Raw genomic sequence first — 23,789 nt, 5'->3', positions numbered from 1 at the left:
AGACCTGAATTTAGCACTTTATTCTAATTTGCATTATGAAGATGATTATTATTACACTGACAGAGCCGTGAATTTAGCACTTTATCCTAATTTGCATTATGAAGATGATTATTATTACACTGACAGAGCCCTGAATTGAGCTCTTTACCCTAATTTGCATTATGAAGATGATTATTATTACACTGACAGAGCCCTGAATTTAGCACTTTATCCTAATTTTCATTATGAAGATGATTATTATTACACTGACAGAGCCCTGAATTTAGCTCTTTACCCTAATTTGCATTATGAAGATGATTATTATTACACTGATAGAGGACTGGATTTAGCTCTTTATCCTAATTTGCATTATGAAGATGATTATTATTACACTGACAGAGACCTGAATTTAGCACTTTATCCTAATTTGCATTATGAAGATGATTATTATTACACTGACAGACACCTGAATTTAGCACTTTATCCTAATTTGCATTATGAAGATGATTATTATTACACTGAGAGAGACCTGAATTTAGCACTTTATCCTAATTTGCATTATGAAGATGATTATTATTACACTGACAGAGACATGAATTTAGCTCTTTACCCTAATTTACACTATGAAGATGATTATTATTACACTGACAGAGCCCGCAATTTAGCACTTTACCCTAATTTGCATTATGAAGATGATTATTATTACACTGACAGAACCCTGAATTTAGCACTTTATCCTAATTTGCATTATGAAGATGATTATTATTACACTGACAGAGAACTGAATTTAGCTCTTTACCCTAATTTGCATTATGAAGATGATTATTATTACACTGACAGAGCCCTGAATTTAGCACTTTATCCTAATTTGCATTATGAAGATGATTATTATTACACTGACAGAGCCCTGAATTAACACTTTATCCTAATTTGCATTATGAAGATGATTATTATTACACTGACAGTGACCTGAATTTAGCACTTTATCCTAATTTGCATTATGAAGATGATTATTATTACACTGACAGAACCCTGAATTGAGCACTTTATCCTAATTTGCATGATGAAGATGATTATTATTACACTGACAGAGCCCTGAATTTAGCTCTTTACCCTAATTTGCATTATGAAGATGATTATTATTACACTGACAGAGCCCTGAATTTAACTCTTTACCCTAATTTGCATTATGAAGATGATTATTATTACACTGACAGAGCCCTGAATTTAGCTCTTTACCCTAATTTGCATTATGAAGATGATTATTATTACACTGACAGAGACCTGAATTTAGCACTTTATCCTAATTTGCATTATGAAGATGATTATTATTACACTGACAGAGACATGAATTTAGCTCTTTACCCTAATTTGCATTATGAAGATGATTATTATTACACTGACAGAGCCCTGAATTTAGCACTTTATCCTAATTTGCATTATGAAGATGATTATTATTACACTGACAGAGCCCTGAATTTAGCTCTTTACCCTAATTTGCATTATGAAGATGATTATTATTACACTGACAGAGGACTGGATTTAGCTCTTTATCCTAATTTGCATTATGAAGATGATTATTATTACACTGACAGAGCCCTGAATTTAGCACTTTATCCAAATTTGCATTATGAAGATGATTATTATTACACTGACAGAGCCCTGAATTTAGCACTTTACCCTAATTTGCATTATGAATATGATTATTATTACACTGATAGAGACCTGAATTTAGCACTTTATTCTAATTTGCATTATGAAGATGATTATTATTACACTGACAGAGCCGTGAATTTAGCACTTTATCCTAATTTGCATTATGAAGATGATTATTATTACACTGACAGAGCCCTGATTTTAGCTCTTTACCCTAATTTGCATTATGAAGATGATTATTATTACACTGACAGAGCCCTGAATTTAGCACTTTATCCTAATTTGCATTATGAAGATGATTATTATTACACTGACAGAGCCCTGAATTTAGCTCTTTACCCTAATTTGCATTATGAAGATGATTATTATTACACTGACAGAGGACTGGATTTAGCTCTTTATCCTAATTTGCATTATGAAGATGATTATTATTACACTGACAGAGCCCTGAATTTAGCACTTTATCCAAATTTGCATTATGAAGATGATTATTATTGCACTGACAGAGCCCTGAATTTAGCACTTTACCCTAATTTGCATTATGAATATGATTATTATTACACTGACGGAGACCTGAATTTAGCACTTTATTCTAATTTGCATTATAAAGATGATTATTATTACACTGACAGAGCCGTGAATTTAGCACTTTATCCTAATTTGCATTATGAAGATGATTATTATTACACTGACAGAGCCCTGATTTTAGCTCTTTACCCTAATTTGCATTATGAAGATGATTATTATTACACTGACAGAGCCCTGAATTTAGCACTTTATCCTAATTTGCATTATGAAGATGATTATTATTACACTGACAGAGCCCTGAATTTAGCTCTTTACCCTAATTTGCATTATGAAGATGATTATTATTACACTGACAGAGGACTGGATTTAGCTCTTTTTCCTAATTTGCATTATGAAGATGATTATTATTACACTGACAGAGCCCTGAATTTAGCACTTTATCCTAATTTGCATTATGAAGATGATTATTATTACACTGACAGAGCCGTGAATTTAGCACTTTATCCTAATTTGCATTATGAAGATGATTATTATTACACTGACAGAGCCCTGATTTTAGCTCTTTACCCTAATTTGCATTATGAAGATGATTATTATTACACTGACAGAGCCCTGAATTTAGCACTTTATCCTAATTTGCATTATGAAGATGATTATTATTACACTGACAGAGCCCTGAATTTAGCTCTTTGCCGTAATTTGCATTATGAAGATGATTATTATTACACTGACAGAGGACTGGATTTAGCTCTTTTTCCTAATTTGCATTATGAAGATGATTATTATTACACTGACAGAGCCCTGAATTTAGCACTTTATCCTAATTTGCATTATGAAGATGATTATTATTACACTGACAGACACCTGAATTTAGCACTTTATCCTAATTTGCATTATGAAGTTGATTATTATTACACTGACAGAGCCCTGAATTTAGCTCTTTACCCTAATTTGCATTATGAAGATGATTATTATTACACTGACAGAGCCCTGAATTTAGCTCTTTACCCTAATTTGCATTATGAAGATGATTATTATTACACTGACAGAGACCTGAATTTAGCACTTTATCCTAATTTGCATTATGAAGATGATTATTATTACACTGACAGAGCCCTGAATTTAGCTCTTTACCCTAATTTGCATTATGAAGATGATTATTATTACACTGACAGAGCCCTGAATTTAGCACTTTATCCTAATTTGCATTATGAAGATGATTATTATTACACTGACAGAGCCCTGAATTTAGCTCTTTACCCTAATTTGCATTATGAAGATGATTATTATTACACTGACAGAGGACTGGATTTAGCTCTTTACCCTAATTTGCATTATGAAGATGATTATTATTACACTGACAAAGCCCTGAATTTAGCACTTTATCCAAATTTGCATTATGAAGATGATTATTATTACACTGACAGACACCTGAATTTAGCACTTTATCCTAATTTGCATTATGAATATGATTATTATTACACTGACAGAGACCTGAATTTAGCACTTTATTCTAATTTGCATTATGAAGATGATTATTATTACACTGAGAGAGCCGTGAATTTAGCACTTTATCCTAATTTGCATTATGAAGATGATTATTATTACACTGACAGAGCCCTGAATTGAGCTCTTTACCCTAATTTGCATTATGAAGATGATTATTATTACACTGACAGAGCCCTGAATTTAGCACTTTATCCTAATTTTCATTATGAAGATGATTATTATTACACTGACAGAGCCCTGAATTTAGCTCTTTGCCGTAATTTGCATTATGAAGATGATTATTATTACACTGACAGAGGACTGGATTTAGCTCTTTTTCCTAATTTGCATTATGAAGATGATTATTATTACACTGACAGAGCCCTGAATTTAGCACTTTATCCTAATTTGCATTATGAAGATGATTATTATTACACTGACAGACACCTGAATTTAGCACTTTATCCTAATTTGCATTATGAAGTTGATTATTATTACACTGACAGAGCCCTGAATTTAGCTCTTTACCCTAATTTGCATTATGAAGATGATTATTATTACACTGACAGAGCCCTGAATTTAGCTCTTTACCCTAATTTGCATTATGAAGATGATTATTATTACACTGACAGAGACCTGAATTTAGCACTTTATCCTAATTTGCATTATGAAGATGATTATTATTACACTGACAGAGACATGAATTTAGCTCTTTACCCTAATTTGCATTATGAAGATGATTATTATTACACTGACAGAGCCCTGAATTTAGCACTTTATCCTAATTTGCATTATGAAGATGATTATTATTACACTGACAGAGCCCTGAATTTAGCTCTTTACCCTAATTTGCATTATGAAGATGATTATTATTACACTGACAGAGGACTGGATTTAGCTCTTTACCCTAATTTGCATTATGAAGATGATTATTATTACACTGACAGAGACCTGAATTTAGCACTTTATCCTAATTTGCATTATGAAGATGATTATTATTACACTGACAGAGACATGAATTTAGCTCTTTACCCTAATTTACATTATGAAGATGATTATTATTACACTGACAGAGCCCGGAATTTAGCACTTTACCCTAATTTGCATTATGAAGATGATTATTATTACACTGACAGAACCCTGAATTTAGCACTTTATCCTAATTTGCATTATGAAGATGATTATTATTACACTGACAGAGCCCTGAATTTAGCTCTTTACCCTAATTTGCATTATGAAGATGATTATTATTACACTGACAGGGCCCTGAATTTAGCACTTTATCCTAATTTGCATTATGAAGATGATTATTATTACACTGACAGAGCCCTGAATTAACACTTTATCCTAATTTGCATTATGAAGATGATTATTATTACACTGACAGAGACCTGAATTTAGCACTTTATCCTAATTTGCATTATGAAGATGATTATTATTACACTGACAGAACCCTGAATTGAGCACTTTATCCTAATTTGCATGATGAAGATGATTATTATTACACTGACAGAGCCCTGAATTTGGCTCTTTACTCTAATTTGCATTATGAAGATGATTATTATTACACTGACAGAGCCCTGAATTTAGCTCTTTACCCTAATTTGCATTATGAAGATGATTATTATTACACTGACAGAGCCCTGAATTTAGCTCTTTACCCTAATTTGCATTATGAAGATGATTATTATTACACTGACAGAGACCTGAATTTAGCACTTTATCCTAATTTGCATTATGAAGATGATTATTATTACACTGACAGAGACATGAATTTAGCTCTTTACCCTAATTTGCATTATGAAGATGATTATTATTACACTGACAGAGCCCTGAATTTAGCACTTTATCCTAATTTGCATTATGAAGATGATTATTATTACACTGACAGAGCCCTGAATTTAGCTCTTTACCCTAATTTGCATTATGAAGATGATTATTATTACACTGACAGAGGACTGGATTTAGCTCTTTCTCCTAATTTGCATTATGAAGATGATTATTATTACACTGACAGAGCCCTGAATTTAGCACTTTATCCAAATTTGCATTATGAAGATGATTATTATTGCACTGACAGAGCCCTGAATTTAGCACTTTACCCTAATTTGCATTATGAATATGATTAGTATTACACTGACAGAGACCTGAATTTAGCACTTTATTCTAATTTGCATTATGAAGATGATTATTATTACACTGACAGAGCCATGAATTTAGCACTTTATCCTAATTTGCATTATGAAGATGATTATTATTACACTGACAGAGCCCTTAATTGAGCTCTTTACCCTAATTTGCATTATGAAGATGATTATTATTACACTGACAGAGCCCTGAATTTAGCACTTTATCCTAATTTGCATTATGAAGATGATTATTATTACACTGACAGAGCCCTGAATTTAGCTCTTTACCCTAATTTGCATTATGAAGATGATTATTATTACACTGATGGAGGACTGGATTTAGCTCTTTATCCTAATTTGCATTATGAAGATGATTATTATTACACTGACAGAGACCTGAATTTAGCACTTTATCCTAATTTGCATTATGAAGATGATTATTATTACACTGACAGACACCTGAATTTAGCACTTTATCCTAATTTGCATGATGAAGATGATTATTATTACACTGACAGAGAACTGGATTTAGCTCTTTACCCTAATTTGCATTATGAAGATGATTATTATTACACTGACAGAGCCCTGAATTTAGCTCTTTACCCTAATTTGCATTATGAAGATCATTATTATTACACTGGCAGAGCCCTGAATTTAGCACTTTATCCTATTTTGCATTATGAAGATGATTATTATTACACTGACAGAGCCCTGAATTTAGCACTTTATCCTAATTTGCATTATGAAGATGATTATTATTACACTGACAGAGACATGAATTTAGCTCTTTACCCTAATTTACATTATGAAGATGATTATTATTACACTGACAGAGCCCGGAATTTAGCGCTTTACCCTAATTTGCATTATGAAGATGATTATTATTACACTGACAGAACCCTGAATTTAGCACTTTATCCTAATTTGCATTATGAAGATGATTATTATTACACTGACAGAGAACTGAATTTAGCTCTTTACCCTAATTTGCATTATGAAGATGATTATTATTACACTGACAGAGCCCTGAATTTAGCACTTTATCCTAATTTGCATTATGAAGATGATTATTATTACACTGACAGGGCCCTGAATTAACACTTTATCCTAATTTGCATTATGAAGATGATTATTATTACACTGACAGAGACCTGAATTTAGCACTTTATCCTAATTTGCATTATGAAGATGATTATTAATACACTGACAGAGCCCTGAATTGAGCACTTTATCCTAATTTGCATTATGAAGATGATTATTATTACACTGACACTGAACTGGATTTAGCTCTTTACCCTAATTTGCATTATGAAGATGATTATTATTACACTGACAGAGACCTGAATTTAGCACTTTATCCTAATTTGCATTATGAAGATGATTATTATTACACTGACAGAGCCCTGAATTTAGCTCTTTACCCTAATTTGCATTATAAAGATGATTATTATTACACTGACAGAGAACTGGATTTAGCTCTTTGCCGTAATTTGCATTATGAAGATGATTATTATTACACTGATAGAGCCCTGAATTTAGCTCTTTACCCTAATTTGCATTATGAAGATGATTATTATTACACTGACAGAGCCCTGAATTTAGCTCTTTGCCGTAATTTGCATTATGAATATGATTATTATTACACTGACAGAGAACTGGATTTAGCTCTTTGCCATAATTTGCATTATGAAGATGATTATTATTACACTGACAGAGGACTGGATTTAGCTCTTTACCCTAATTTGCATTATGAAGATGATTATTATTACACTGACAGGGACCTGAATTTAGCACTTTATCCTAATTTGCATTATGAAGATGATTATTATTACACTGACAGAGACCTGAATTTAGCTCTTTACCTTAATTTGCATTATGAAGATGATTATTATTACACTGACAGAGCCCTGAATTTAGCTCTTTACCCTAATTTGCATTATGAAGATGATTATTATTACACTGACAGAGCCCTGAATTTAGCTCTTTACCCTAATTTGCATTATGAAGATGATTATTATTACACTGACAGAGAACTGGATTTAGCTCTTTACCATAATTTGCATTATGAAGATGATTATTATTACACTGACAGAGACCTGTGGGGAGGAAGGTGGTTACTAGGGGAAAAACAGTTCATTGATATATCAATGCATTTATACTTTTGCTATGCCAATATACATATCGGTACAAGAGGTGGAGAATCAATACTAAACCATACTTACCATATAAGAGTTACATTAATATTCAGCAGTCATGACGTTTACCATTTTACTCTTTAAACTGAGACAGATGTGACAGACACAGGTACTCATTTCTTTCCTAAGTAAAAATGAAAACCCTGTTGCAAAACTCACTCGCCTTCTAGAAATTAAAACAAGTTGATGTGGTTTGTAATGTACCCCCCACTTCACTGATTTCATGCTAGCTACATTGTCCCAACTGCATGTTCAGCATAAAGGAGATATTGCTGATGTGTCATCCCAGTGTGTAATGAAGTACTTGACTCATCATTTAATAACCACTTTCAAGTTCCTTGTCGATTCGTATCTTGTCTAATTGGGTCTTATTCTTATTTGATGACTACACATGTGGTGTGTCACAGAGTGAAATATATTACATTGAAGTCTGTTTGGTGGTTATTGTTTGTTCCATGGAAAGGTAAACAGTAACCAAATTTCAGATCTTAATGTAGCTTCTTCCCAGCATGACACAATAGAGGTATTGGCAAATCAACAGAGAAAATCATGGAAGTGCTTAATAAATGATTTTTCTAAGTTGTTTCAAGATAAATTAAAGAAGCAATCTGTGCTGTGCATTAGTAGTTGTTGTTGTTGTGGGGTTTAATGCCATTTTTCAGCACGCAATAGGCTATACATGGCAGCCAGTATTAATGGTGGAGGAAGAACCTGGGAAAACCCCAGGAAAGAACCACAGACCCATGAGAAGCTCCTGGCAGGCTTTCTCACATACCCACATCTGCCGAATCTGAGACTTGAACCCACGCAGACAGAGGTGAGATGGCAGTGATCCGTAACGGAGAGCACTTTAGACTACTCGGGCCACTCAGGGCCCCAATTTGTGAAGTAATTATATCATACAATGGGAGAAAAGTTGGAATGACTTGTTTATGTTGAGATATTTATTCAATGACTGAACATGCTGACAAAATAAATACAATTAGAAATAGTGAGGAGCAGATTTAAAACGTATGAGATTATCGCCTTGTATAAGTGTGTAAAAATGGAGGGGTATGAAAGGGGAGTGGTTGTTGTGAATAACTTTCATTCTTCATTAACTAAAATAAGTGCATGTGACCATTGCAGTTGTTATGCATCGGTAGAAAGTACAGTGTGATAGATTTTTGAGGTAATCATCCCAACCCCCACACCTGGACTTGTTCTAGATGTGATTTTCCTTGCATGAGGAAATTACATTATTTCTTTTGTTTTGATAAAGATAATGTCTTCCCAGTTTTAGCATAGACATAAAATTGATAAGAAAATGTTTTAAAGCATTCATGCAGTGCAAAATTAATGGTATGGTGACCAAGAGGAGTTGTGCATCAGATAAAACAGGTCACTGACTGAAATGACGGAAGTATGTATTTAAAATCACTGAAAACTATTAGGTGGTCTGTTTGAAAGTGTTTTTGTCTTGTCATGGATGAGAATGGCATACGAATGATGCTAAGTCTATGTCTGTCATTATCGTCATATTGGAAATAGGCAACTTAACACTGACATACCTTTTACAGATGAAAAGACCATTAAGATGACATGTCCATCGATAATGTATCGTATCGTAGGCTGTGTATCATGAATTGTATCGATACATGGCAGAGGTACATCATTTAACTCCTATTGATTGCACTGCTTCATGTTACCAAGTTTATACTCAGGATAGTAATAAATGATAACCAGTCTAACCATATTCAAACATCCACCTTCACAAGGTGTTTTGTGAACACTCTGGTGACTTTCCTGCAGAAATTTGCCCATATTTGGATCAATCCTAGTGGTATTTTATTCAATGGCTATTGTTCTAAGATGATCTCCTTTCTTCACACAATCCAACATTGTAACCAAAGAAAAGGTGAGAATGCAGTCAAAGTCAAAATTGCTGAATTCCTCTGTATTGTGCCAGATACGACAGTGCAGTAAAGTAAGGCAATTTCAGAATTACCACACTTTAGATATACATGAAGTGATTCTCATTTGATGTTACTATACATTTGCTTTGTAAAACAGTTCAGATTGCTGTTTTGCACAGTTTGCCTAAGTAAACAGAACACATCAGCAGTGAGAAATGACATCATATTAGCTGGCACTAAAGTAAAACAATCGGAGTCCAAATTAAGCGAAAGTTGGATAATGTTTTTTCACATCTACATTAGACCTGTTTTTCACAAACATGCCATCATACACTTCCAATTCTGCTGTGAATCCAATGGAAGGCAGTCCCTCTAATTAAATGTGGGAAGAATGCAAATAAAGAATTGAAGAATACATTGTTTAATGTTAATTTATTTACATTGAGTAATATCATGGTGTGAAATGCAGCAATAGTTTTTTTTTGTTTAAAAAAATAAGCACCACACAACAATTTGACCAATCAAAACTTGACCTCACCCTTTGAGAAAATATCAAGGGGATATTGGACCCATATATCTAAATCCTAGATTGATCCCTGAACTATCTTTTGCTGTTATTTGGGGTTCTTTTTTATGGCTTCCAAGAGTTACTTTAAAATTTCAGAAGTGTGTCTGATACAACTATTGAGATTGCAGTAACTTACAACCAGTATTATTTCAGAAATTCAATATTAGTGATGACTATTGTGGAACCTATGACATCAACACCCCCATTGATGGACAGACTCCCATACAAGCAGAGGCAGCCATTACCTTCAATACCACAGTATCTGCTGTGGCAGTCACTACCGAATTTCAAGATACCATTGCATTTGTTGGGACAGTCAAGGGACATATCATCAAGGTATGGAAACTGCACTACACGTTTATTTAGGTTACAAATTACGAATTCATTCATTAGTATCCTGTATGGAAATCCTGCTTTATTTAGGTTACAGTTCAGCTTTATTTAGGTTACAATTTACGAATTCGTTCATTAGTATCCTGTATGGAAATCCTGCTTTATTTAGGTTACAGTCCAGCTTTATTTAGGTTATAGTCCAGCTTTATTTAGGTTACAGTCCAGCTTTATTTAGGTTACAGTCCAGCTTTATTTAGGTTATAGTCCAGCTTTATTTAGGTTATAGTCCAGCTTTTTTTAGGTTACAGTCCAGCTTTATTTAGGTTAAAGTCCAGCTTTATTTAGGTTACAATCTACACTTTAGTCCCATCGGAAAAGGTTATTTTTTTGTCAGCACATTTTAACATGCATGCCTTTCCGTGGAAACTGTTATGTTTTCTGTCTCTCTGACCATCCACCTGTCTGTCTGTCTGTCTCATGTTTGGTTTCTGTACAGTAACTTAAGTTGTCCACCATCTACACTTAGTGAACTTTGTGGATAGCTTGCGCTTTGAGTAAGGAAGAACCTGTCAGTTTTGGGGTTTAGAAATGTCAAAGTTCAAGGTCACTTTGACTGAAACAAGACAGTGGATTCTGGACAGTGACATGAATTCTAGATTATCAACAGTTAATACATTTTGCCATTTGCTTTAATTGTGCTAATGATAAATGTTCAAAAGGTGTAACATCAGGATCAATGTGACTGAAAGATTCTGGATTCCATTTCAGTCTGAATACTGAATTCCTTGTGAATAATCTAACATAAACTGATGAAACACTATGCATGCACAAAATATCTTGTGCCACATGTGTAGGGAATAAAATATTGTTTACATAAACAAAATATCTAGCAACATTTGTGTAGGAAATGAAACACTGTATACATACACAAAATATATCATGCCACTTGTGTAGGAATGAAACACTGTAGATACAAAGTATCTCATGTGATTTATGTAGGGAATGAAATGATGTATACCTACACAAAATATGTACCATATATGTAGGGAATGAAATACTGTTACATACACAAAATATAATGTGCCCTATGTGTAGGGAATGAAATACTGTTACATACACAAAATATCTCATGCCACTTGTGTAGGGAATGAAACACTGAATACATACACAGATTAGCTTGTGGTTCCTCTGTATTTCAATGCAATTTTTATACTGAAGTTTGTTTTGTCAGGTTTCCTTTGTATTCAGTGCAGTTTTATAATGAAGTGTAATATGTTAGAGTTCCCCTATCTCGGAGATGCTGCCAGAGCATGTGAGTGCGCAAATCCTGCAGCCTTTTTTCCAGATGTGAGCTTAATACTGTACTCTTTACAATATACAAATTTTTATTGGCATTACAGTGCATGTCGTGATGTAATTTGTTCGGCCTGAGGTCTCATAGCACTTGTCACATCTTTTTTCAGGTAGGGTACTTCTGTTTGACATGAATGATTGTTAATCAATTGAAGTATATCAGGTTATTGGTACTGGAAAAATTTGAGTGATTTTGATCCTGAAAGTGATATTGAATAGGAGTCTGACATTCATTCTGGATGGACAAAAACAGATGGTATGCCAGTCAATACTCTTTTTGGCAGTATTCAGAGTTAAAGTCAGAATATCAAGCCTAATTAAAGTACAGGCATTTTAAGAGTATAGTGCAATTTTCATTTCTTTTCTCAAACAAATAAGCCAGTAGGGATCTTGTGCTATAAAACTACATAACATTCTATAAAGAAATTAAAAGATACAGATATTGATTGGCTCAAATTACTTTTGTCTGATCAAGCTGATTTTTGCATTAATGGACTTTAAACTATAATACAGTGTTATGGAAGAGATAAAATACCTGGCATGATAGTTGGCACAAAGTGAAGGTGAAACTTTGGCAGAGCTCAGTCTTGGAAAGCAGGTTCTCTGCAAAGAACATTATTTATACAGATAAGGAGAGATTAGGCTTAAACAATATTTATACACAGATAAGGAGATATTAGGCTTAAAACCAATCAACAGACTAATATACAACTAGCAGAGACATCCTTTTGAGAATTTTGATGTCAGCAGAGCTCTGACAGAGTGAAACAGGAAGAAGACAGCTGTTAAAATGTTAGGTAAATATGAACTATTGCCCCCCCCATTTCACCTCCCCCTGTTTGCCCCATATTTTCGTGAGTGGGGGAGGGGCTACTCCCTTTAGACAAAGTCCTGGCAGCATCTGTGCAGTGCATTTTACAATGAAGTACATTATATCACAGTTCTCCATTTATAATGATGTGTATTCTATTTGTGTTTCCCTGTATTCAGTAAAGTCTTGTAATGAACTGCCTAAATCAGAATTCCCCAGTATTCATTACAGTTTTATAATGAAGTGTGTTATATCAGGGTTCCACTGTATTAAGTACAGTTTTATAATGAAGTGTGTTATATCAGGGTTCCACTGTATTCAGTACAGTTTTATAATGAAGTTCATTATATCAGAATTTCCCTTTATTCATTTTTATAGTGAATGCATTATACCAGGGTTCCCCTGTATTCAGTGTAGTTTTTTTAGTGAAGTCTGTTATGTCAGGGTTCGACCACTCTGGTGACCTAAGTGGTTAGAGTGTCTGCCTCGAATGCAGGAGGTCATGGGTTGGAACCATGGCCAAGTCATCCCAAAGTCTTATAAAAATGGAACTGGCAGCTGCCTTGCTTGGCGCCGAGCAGTAAGAGGCTAGTGTTGGGACTGGTTGTTCTGGTGTCAGGATAATATGGCTTGGTGGGACATGATGCTGCATGTCTGTGGCATGATGCCCCAGTGCTAGACATCACTATAAACTGCCACACTGCAAACATCATAACAGTATGACTGAATGTTTAATAAAAATTACATTAGCAATAAAAAATCACACACACACACACACATTTTGGTTTTCCCCTGTATGTTGTAGTTTTGTAATCAAGTGCATTATATTAGTGTTTCCCAGTACTCAGCACACTTTTATAATGAAGTGCATTATATTAGTGTTTCCCAGTACTCAGCACACTTTTATAATGAAGTGCATTATATTAGTGTTTCCCAGTACTCAGCACACTTTTATGATGAAGTGCAGTATATCATTGTTTCCCAGTACTCAGCACAGTTTTATAATGAAGTGCATTATATTAGTGTTTCCCAGTATTCAGTACACTTTTATGAGGAAGTGCATTATATCGGGGATGCCCTGTATTCAGCACAGTTTTATAATGAAGTGCATTATATTAGTGTTTCCAAGTACTCAGCACAGTTTTATAATGAAGTGCATTATATAGGGAATGCCCTGTATTCAGCACACTTTTATAATGAAGTGCATTATATTAGTGTTTCCCAGTATTCAGCACACTTTTATAATGAAGTACATTATATCAGTGTTTCCCAGTACTCAGCACACTTTTATAACGAAGTGTATTAGTGTTTCAAAGTACTCAGCACATTTTTATAATGAAGTGCATTATATTAGTGTTTCCCAGTACTCAGCACACTTTTATTATGAAGTGCATTATATCGGTGTTTCCCAGTACTCAGCACACTTTTATGATGAAGTGCATTATATTGGTGTTCGCCAGTACTCAGCACACTATTATGATGAAGTGCATTATATCAGTGTTTCCCAGTACTCAGCACACTGTTATGATGAAGTGCATTATATCATTGTTTCCCAGTATTCAGCACACTTTTATAATGAAGTGCGTTATATTAGTGTTTCCCAGTATTCAGCACACTTTTATAATGAAGTGCATTATATCATTGTTTCCCAGTATTCAGCACACTTCTATAATGAAGTGCATTATATTAGTGTTTCCCAATACTCAGCACAGTATTATGATGAAGTGCATTATAATAGTGTTTCCCAGTCTTCAGCACACTATTATGATGAAGTGCATTATATTAGTGTTTCCCAGTATTCAGCACACTTTTATAATGAAGTGCATTATATCATTGTTTCCTAGCACTCAGCACACTTTTATAACGAAGTGCATTATATTATTGTTTCCAGTACTCAGCACAGTTTTATAATGAAGTGCATTATATTAGTGTTTCCCAGTACTCAGCACACTATTATGATGAAGTGCATTACATTATTGTTTCCCAGTACTCAGCACAGTTTTATAATGAAGTACATTATATTGGGGATGCCCTGTACAGGTGACGGTTATTTTATGCCATAGTTGCATTTCTGAGGTTATGGCATAAATCAAATTTGGCATCAATCGAAAATATTGTAAATGTATGTGCATGAGCTGCACATGAGTCACAGCACATGGCACCAGTGATGATGTAAAAATGAGCACCATTGCACAAAATTGAATGCTGTTTCCTTATAAATGGTTTTGAAATGAAGACATGTAAATCAAATTGGTGTGAATCGAGTGTCAGCTGTATTCAGTGCATTTTGTAATGCAGCTTGCAGGGAATTCAGTAGATTCATCAGCAGCATCATGTTTTATGTTGTTTCTGGTTTTGAACCCATTTTGACTGGTCTGTTGGAACTGATGGAAACCCATTTTGACTGGTCTGTTTGAACTGATGGAAATCCATTTTGACTGGTCTGTTTGAACTGATGGAAACCTATTTTTACTGGTCTGTTGGAACTGTTGGAAACCCATTTTGACTGGTCTGTTTGAACTGATGGAAACCTATTTTGACTGGTGTGTTTGAACTGATGGAAACCCTTTTTGACTGGTCTGTTTGAACTGTTGGAAACCTATTTTGACTGGTCTGCTTGAACTGATGGAAACCCATTTTGACTGGTCTGTTGGAACTGTTGAAAACCCATTTTGACTGGTCTGTTGGAACTGATGGAAAACCATTTTGACTGGTCTGTTGGAACTGATGGAAACCCATTTTGACTGGTCTGTTTAAAGTGATGGAAACCCATTTTGACTGGTCAGTTTGAACTGATGGAAACCCATTTTGACTTGTCTGTTGGAACTGATTGAAAACCCTTTTGGATCTAACCACTGTTATGAGTACTGCTAATACAGTAAGCTTCCTTAGATTACAATGGGTCTGTAGGTTGTGTATTGGGATGGAGGTAATTAGTGGTGAAAGCTGCACATATCTGTTATTGGTGGCATTCAAAATGTGTATTCAGGTGCTATCCTGGCTTGGGAATCTGTTTGATCTTATTAGCTAGATCTAGAAGTTGGAAAGTAAATACACTTGGAATTAAATTGATTGGTTTATTAACCTGATTTTTAGAACATGCAAATATTGGAAGTCACATGAGCCTTTAATCCATTAATGCAAAGAACTAGTTACCCAGACTGGTATTATTGTCAGCCTTTAAAGAACTAGTTACCCAGACTGGTATTATTGTCAGCCTTTAAAGAACTAGTTACCCAGACTGGTATTATTGTCAGCCTTTAAAAAAATATATTAAAATGCCTTGGCAATCCTGGCTTGGACTCACACATGATTGTTGTGCACTTTTCCTGATAAATTCCAGCATTCTCAACAGCATGAGCAGTCCCAGTGACAAGGGAAGAATCGTGACTGTTTACCTGTGTATAACGATTCCAAAGTATGAGAGTTAATTGCAAAGTCACCCACCAGTCTCAAGAGATGCAGAAAACTGCAATACTTTGAGGAGAAGAACAAAAACTAGTACTTTCCAGTAAGCTGTCAGTGTTTATTTTACAGAGAACTGCAGCTGTTGTTGCTATGCACCTGCATCTCAGTCTTGAAAATTAGGTAATCACTGGCAAACTACTGCACAGTCTTTCCCTCCCGCTAAAGTAGTTACTTACATGTTTTCAATGACTAAGACATGTAGTAATTGTACAATGGAGCAAGGATTAAGATACTTAGAAATCTGGCACCTGAAAAAATCCCAAAGTAGGATGAATTTGTTTTTCACCCACCAAAATGATGCTTTTCTAATCCCACCATCCCTTTTTGCCTTTACAGAACCCGTACATGTCATACTCTCCACCAGAAGGAAGATTCTCCCATTATCATTACTGCCTCCCATCCCTCCTATCAATGTTAAAACATTTCCTGTTATGAGAATGTACATTATCCGTGTCCATACTGATAATTTAATTCACTTTATTGTTACAGTCTAATTGTATAGTCGGAGCAAACAGACTTTTGCTTGCTAAATATAGCATTGAAAAAGACTGGTTTAAAGGACTTTAGTGATCCATAACGAAATGGCAGGTGCAAGACATTTCATAAATGAGACAAAGAAATGGCATGTACAAGACATTTCATAAATGAGACAAAGAAATGGCAGGTACAAGATATTTCATAAGTAAGACAAAGAAATGGCAGGTACAAGATATTTCATAAATAAGACAAAGAAATGGCAGCTGTACAACACATTTCATCAATGAGATACAGAAATAGCAGGTACAAGACATTTCATCAGTGAGACAGAAATGGAATGTACAAAACATTTCATAAGTGAGACAGAAATTAAATGTTCATGATATTTCATCAGTGAGACAAAGAAATGGCATGTACAAGGCATTTCATAAATGAGATAGAAATGGCAGGTACAAGACATTTCATAAATGAGATAGAAATGGCATGTACAAGGCATTTGATAAATGAGATAGAAATGCCAGGTACAAGACATTTCATTAGTGAGACAAAGAAATGGCAGGTACAAGATATTTCATAAATGAGATAGAATTGCCAGGTACAAGACATTTCATTAGTAAGACAAAGAAATGGCCGGTACAAGATATTTCATAAATAAGACAAAGAAACGGAATGTACAAGATATTTCATAAATGAGATAGAAATGGCATGTACAAGGCATTTCATAAATGAGATAGAAATGGCAGGTACAAGATATTTCATTATTGAGACCATACATTATATGCTTTCAAAATTGATCAAATCTAGAAGACAGAAAAAGTAAGGAGTGAATGTTGTTGTAGGGTTTAACGCCATTTTTCAGCACAAGATAGGCTATACATGGCGGCCAGTATAAATAGTGGAGGAAGAACCTGGGAAAACCCCGGAAAGAATTCGAACCCCTGACCCACAAGAAGCTACTGGCAGGCTTTCTCAGATACCTACATTGGCTGAACCCAAGACTTGATTCCACACAGACAGAGGAGAGATGCAGTGATCCATAATATTGAGCACTTTAGACCACTCAGCCACTTGGGGGCCCCAGGAGTGATAGTAAAAATGTTACATAGTCAGTAAGATGTACAAATACTTAATACTGAAATTTCATCCTTAATATGTAAATTTACATTGAAAGTTGTGAGTTTTCAAGAAGGAAGAATACTCTGTTGATTTAGCAATATCTCATTAGTGTGATAACACATCATGGAAAGTATGTTTTGTATCATAATTGTCAGACAGGGCTGTCAGAAATGTGAAAATTGTCAGCCTGAATTCAAATCTTAGCTTCAAACTGATAGTTTTGTTGAAGGCTTCCAATGCACTGTGACAAGTTTCAATTAATGGTTGCCAAAAATAGATTAAAACTGCTAGGTGGTAATCAGCCCTTGGTTATTATGTCAAGGTTCAAAACCTTTGGGTAGATTTATCAAGGTTACTGGAAGCCTATGATGCTGTTATCATTGAATCTTGTAAATTTATGTTTGATAAGCATCTGCAATAATCTACATCATGGCAGAGTGAGCATGGCAGTCAGGTTTTTTATATTTTGATTTGTAGGCATAAATGTTACCTTCACCTTGAAAATGGTAACATATTATGATAATTCAACCTACATGCACATCAGTATTGCTTATTGTGTGCATGATTACGAGACAGATTTAATCAACATTTTAAAGAAAATTTTCAAAGTTTAATTTATTTAGAACCTTTTTAATATTGGTTTAGATTGCTGCACTCGCAAAATTCTGTATACTGGAGAAGTCACAAATATGATGGATTACATTTTTTATGTAGTGTATATTCCAGAAATGGGAAAAGGATTGAAAATTAGGCAAAAGAGTCTCAACAAGGTGAGATTGAAAATTTGGCCAAAGAGCCTCTACTAGGTGAGATTGAAAACTGAGTCAAGGAGCCTAAACAAGGTCATATTGAAAATTGAGTCAAGGAGCCTCAACAAGGTCATATTGAAAATTGGGTCAAAGAGCCTCAACAAGGTTATATTGAAAACTGAGTCAAACGTGGTATAGGTGATTTGTCAACATGAACTATGTCAGTATAAGTGGGTAATATTAGTATTATTAAAATGTTACTTGAACAAGACTCTGGAAATACAACATCAATGCACTGTGTTCTTGGGCAGTATAATATGAAGATAAATTTTGAAAAGTTACAAACTTTTGGCCTCGAAAATGCCTGGAGATATTGGTTTGTGCTCAGATTTGTGTCTAATCATTCCATGGTCACATAACATTTTCACGATGATTGATTTCTTTATTTGCCAATGCATATTATGCTCCTAGTGTAAGAAATCTACCATCAATTTAATCTGATATTAAAATTATCACTAGCTGTTCTGTATGTGTGTGTGTGTGTTTGAGTGTGTGTATGTGTGTGTGTGTGTGCTCTTATCCAAGATACCCTATCTTAAATTATCAGATGTTAGATTATCAGATATATTACATAGAAAATTCAACTGCAGATATTTTTTAATGTGTTCCAATTAATAAAAAAATTTTTTTAAGCATTTAGTCCAAAGATGTCATTTTTATGCTTCATACTTTAAACACAGCCCATGTTGTGTAAGGGCTGGTCTGATCAATATAAACAATGCCATCCACTTCAAGTTCCCTAAATGGAACCTTATGATAAAACACACCCTGATACTACCATAGTCTGGATCACATGACTGACATCTTAAGAATTGTCTTGTAGCTCATTTTGTAATTGTGTTCATGTCATACCCCATCAAATTTTAAATAGTACAATGAGTTACAAAACAAGGTAGTAAGACCTTTTAATATTTATTGTATTTGTATGTTGAGCTTTCTGTCATTATGGGAACCACCACAGCTATGACTTGCCCAAGTATGTATTGTCTATGCTATGTAAAAGTATTCATCATTTCATAGTGCAGTCATATTTTTTCCTGTAGGGATACTAATATTTCACCATCACAAGCTTCCCTGTTGACCATTCCACTGATTCAGCCAGCAGGGAATCTTTCCAAGCAGTATCTATTAATTACAAGTGTGTCCATTTCTGATAGATTTAGTAGCACTTAACAAGGTACTCAGAAATGTGGAAGCAGTCTTCATAATGATTTATATACAGTATATAATTCAATGGATTTTGCAAACTGGCAATTTCCAGTGATAGAGATGAGTGACAGCCCTATTCAAAACTATGGCATTATTGGATCATTACTTTCATTGTGTAGCACTTGAGTTTATTACATTGTACAGAATAATACACTGTTTGGGGGAGGGGGGATTGGGGTAATAAAAGGAAGTAATGTTCTAAATATAAGAGGAATTTAATGAAGAAATAAAAGTGAAGCTTGAAAATATTATGAATGCCTGATTTTCACACATTCAGTTGATTTATCAGTGCAGTTTGTGCGAAATTAATATGAAATGTTATGATCACACATTATAGAATAAACCATGGCTATTACACATCATAGAAGAAACCATGACTATTACACAATGGAATAAACCATGACTGTTAGACATCATAGAATAATCCATGACTATTACACATAGAATAAACCATGACTGTTACACATAGAATAAACCATGACTATTACACATAGAATAAACCATCACTGTTACATATAGACTAAACCATGACTATTTACATCATAGAATAAACCATGATTATTAGACATCATAAATAAACCATGACTATTACACATATAATGAACCAGGATTATTAGACATCATAAATAAACCATGACTATTACACATAGAATAAACCAGGACTATTGGACATCATATAATAAGCCATGACTATTAGACATCATAAATAAACTATGACTATTAGACATCAAACAATAAACCATGACTATTACACATAGAATAAACCATGACTATTAGACATCATAAATAAACCATGACTGTTACACATATAATAAACCATGATTATTAGACATCATAAATAAACCATGACTATTGGACATAATATAATAATCCATGACTATTACACATAGAATAAACCATGATTATTAGACATCATAGAATAAACCATGATTATTAGATATCATAAATAAACCATGATGGTTGTATATAGACTAAAGCATGACTATTAGACATCATAAATAAACCATGACTATTACACATAGAATAAACCATGATTATTAGACATCATAGAATGAGCCATGATTATTAGACATCATAAATAAACCATGACTGTTACACATAGAATAAACCATGACTATTAGACATCATAGAATAAACCATGGCTATTTGACATCATAGAATAAACCACGAATATTAGACATCATAAATAAACCATGAATATTGCACATAGAATAAACCATGATTATTAGACGTCATAGAATAAACCATGACTATTAGACATCATAGAATAAACCATGACTATTACACATATAATTAACCAGGACTATTGGACATCATATAATAAGCCATGACTGTTGGACATCATATAATAAGCCATGACTATTAGACATCATAAATAAACCATGACTATTAGACATCATAAATAAACCATGACTATTACACATAGAATAAACCAGCCTCAGCCAGACTATTGGACATCATATAATAAGCCATGACTATTAGACATCATAAATAAACCATGATTATTAGACATTATAAATAAACCATGACTATTACACATAGAATAAACCAGGATTATTAGACATCATAAATAAACCATGACTGTTACACATAGAATAAACCATGACTATTGGACATCATAGAATAAACCATGATTATTAGACATTATAAATAAACCATGACTATTACACATAGAATAAACCAGGATTATTAGACATCATAAATAAACCATGACTGTTACACATAGAATAAACCATGACTATTGGACATCATAGAATAAACCATGATTATTAGACATCATAAATAAACCATGACTATTACACATAGAATAAACCAGGATTATTAGACATCATAAATAAACCATGACTGTTACACATAGAATAAACCAGGATTATTAGACATCATAAATAAACCATGACTATTACACATAGAATAAACCATGACTATTGGACATCATAGAATAAACCATGATTATTAGACATCATAAATAAACCATGACTATTACACATAGAATAAACCAGGATTATTAGACATCATAAATAAACCATGACTGTTACACATAGAATAAACCAGGATTATTAGACATCATAAATAAACCATGACTATTACACATAGAATAAACCAGGATTATATTATTAGACATCATAAATAAACCATGACTATTACACGTAGAATAAACCATGATTATTAGACATCATAAATAAACCATGACTATTACACATAGAATAAACCAGGATTATTAGACATCATAAATAAACCATGACTGTTACACATAGAATAAACCAGGATTATTAGACATCATAAATAAACCATGACTATTACACATAGAATAAACCATGATTATTAGACATCATAAATAAACCATGACTATTACACATAGAATAAACCAGGATTATTAGACATCATAAATAAACCATGACTGTTACACATAGAATAAACCAGGATTATTAGACATCATAAATAAACCATGACTATTACACATAGAATAAACCAGGATTATTAGACATCATAAATAAACCATGACTATTACACATAGAATAAACCAGGATTATTAGACATCATAAATAAACCATGACTGTTACACATAGAATAAACCAGGATTATTAGACATCATAAATAAACCATGACTGTTACACATAGAATAAACCATGACTATTAGACATCAAATAATAAACCATAGCATTTAGACATCATATAATAAATCATGACTATTGGACATCATAGAATAAACCATGACTTACCAGTAGAATAGACCGCTCTGGTGGCCTAGTGGTTAGAGCATCCGCCTCGGATGCGGGAGGTCGCAGGTTCAAACCCCGGCCAAGCATACCAAAGACTTATAAAAATGGTACTAACAGCTTCCTTGCTTGGTGCTTAGCATTAAGAGGTTATTGTTAGGACTGGTCGGCCTTGTGTCAGGATAATGTGACTGGGTGGGACATAATGCTACATGTCTGCGGTATGATGCCCCAATGCTAGACATCATTATAAACTGTCACACTGCAGACATCATAGCGATATGACTGAAAAATTGTTAAAGCTACTTTAAAAATCTAAATCACACACACACACACACACACCAGTAGAATAAACCATGACTATTACACATAGAGTAAACCATGACTGTTAGACATGGAATAATAAACCATGACTATTACACATCTTAGAATAAACCATGACTGCTACACATAGAATAAACCATGACTATTAAACATCTTAGAATAAACCATGACTATTACACATTGAATAAACCATGACTATTACACATCTTAGAATAAACCATGACTGCTACACATAGAATAAACCATGACTATTAAACATCTTAGAATAAACCATGACTATTACACATTGAATAAACCATGACTATTATACATCAACGAATAAACCATAGCTATTAGACATCACAGAATAAACCATGACTATTACACATAGAGTAAACCATGACTGTTACACATTGAATAAATCATGACTATTACACGTAGAATGAACCATGAATATTATACATCAAAGAATAAGTCATGATTATTAGACATCATAAAATAATCTATGACTATTGAACTTCATAGAATAAACCATGTATATAAGACATCATAGAATAAACCATGACTATTAGATATAGAACAAACCATGACTATTAAACATCTTTTAGTTGGCCATGGCTATTAGATTTACTAAATTCAGAAGCAAATTGCTTAGGATCCTGATGATTTCCTACTAATTACAAGCCTACCATCATTATTCCAAATATCCAGACACTCCTGTTTTCTGGACACCTTAATTGCATAATTTTTTTGTA

At 33.7% G+C, this 23,789-nt stretch overlaps 1 protein-coding gene across 1 annotated transcript in view; it reads left to right on the top strand.

The window, feature by feature from the left end:
* The window catches only part of LOC149803939 (plexin-A1-like), a 444,256-nt gene that overhangs the window by 109,191 nt on the left and 311,276 nt on the right, over window positions 1-23,789 (top strand). The window contains exon 3 of the mRNA XM_089953750.1: window positions 10,592-10,774. Coding sequence (XP_089809876.1) covers window positions 10,592-10,774 — 183 coding nt within the window. The remainder of the gene's footprint in view (window positions 1-10,591; window positions 10,775-23,789) is intronic.

Source organism: Sinohyriopsis cumingii, chromosome 3 (genome assembly GCF_028554795.1).
Source record: "Sinohyriopsis cumingii isolate HCF-2022 chromosome 3, ASM2855479v2, whole genome shotgun sequence".
NCBI lineage: Eukaryota > Metazoa > Mollusca > Bivalvia > Unionida > Unionidae > Sinohyriopsis > Sinohyriopsis cumingii.
Note: the sequence above shows the minus strand (reverse complement) of the source record. Positions and strands in the feature narration are given on the sequence as shown.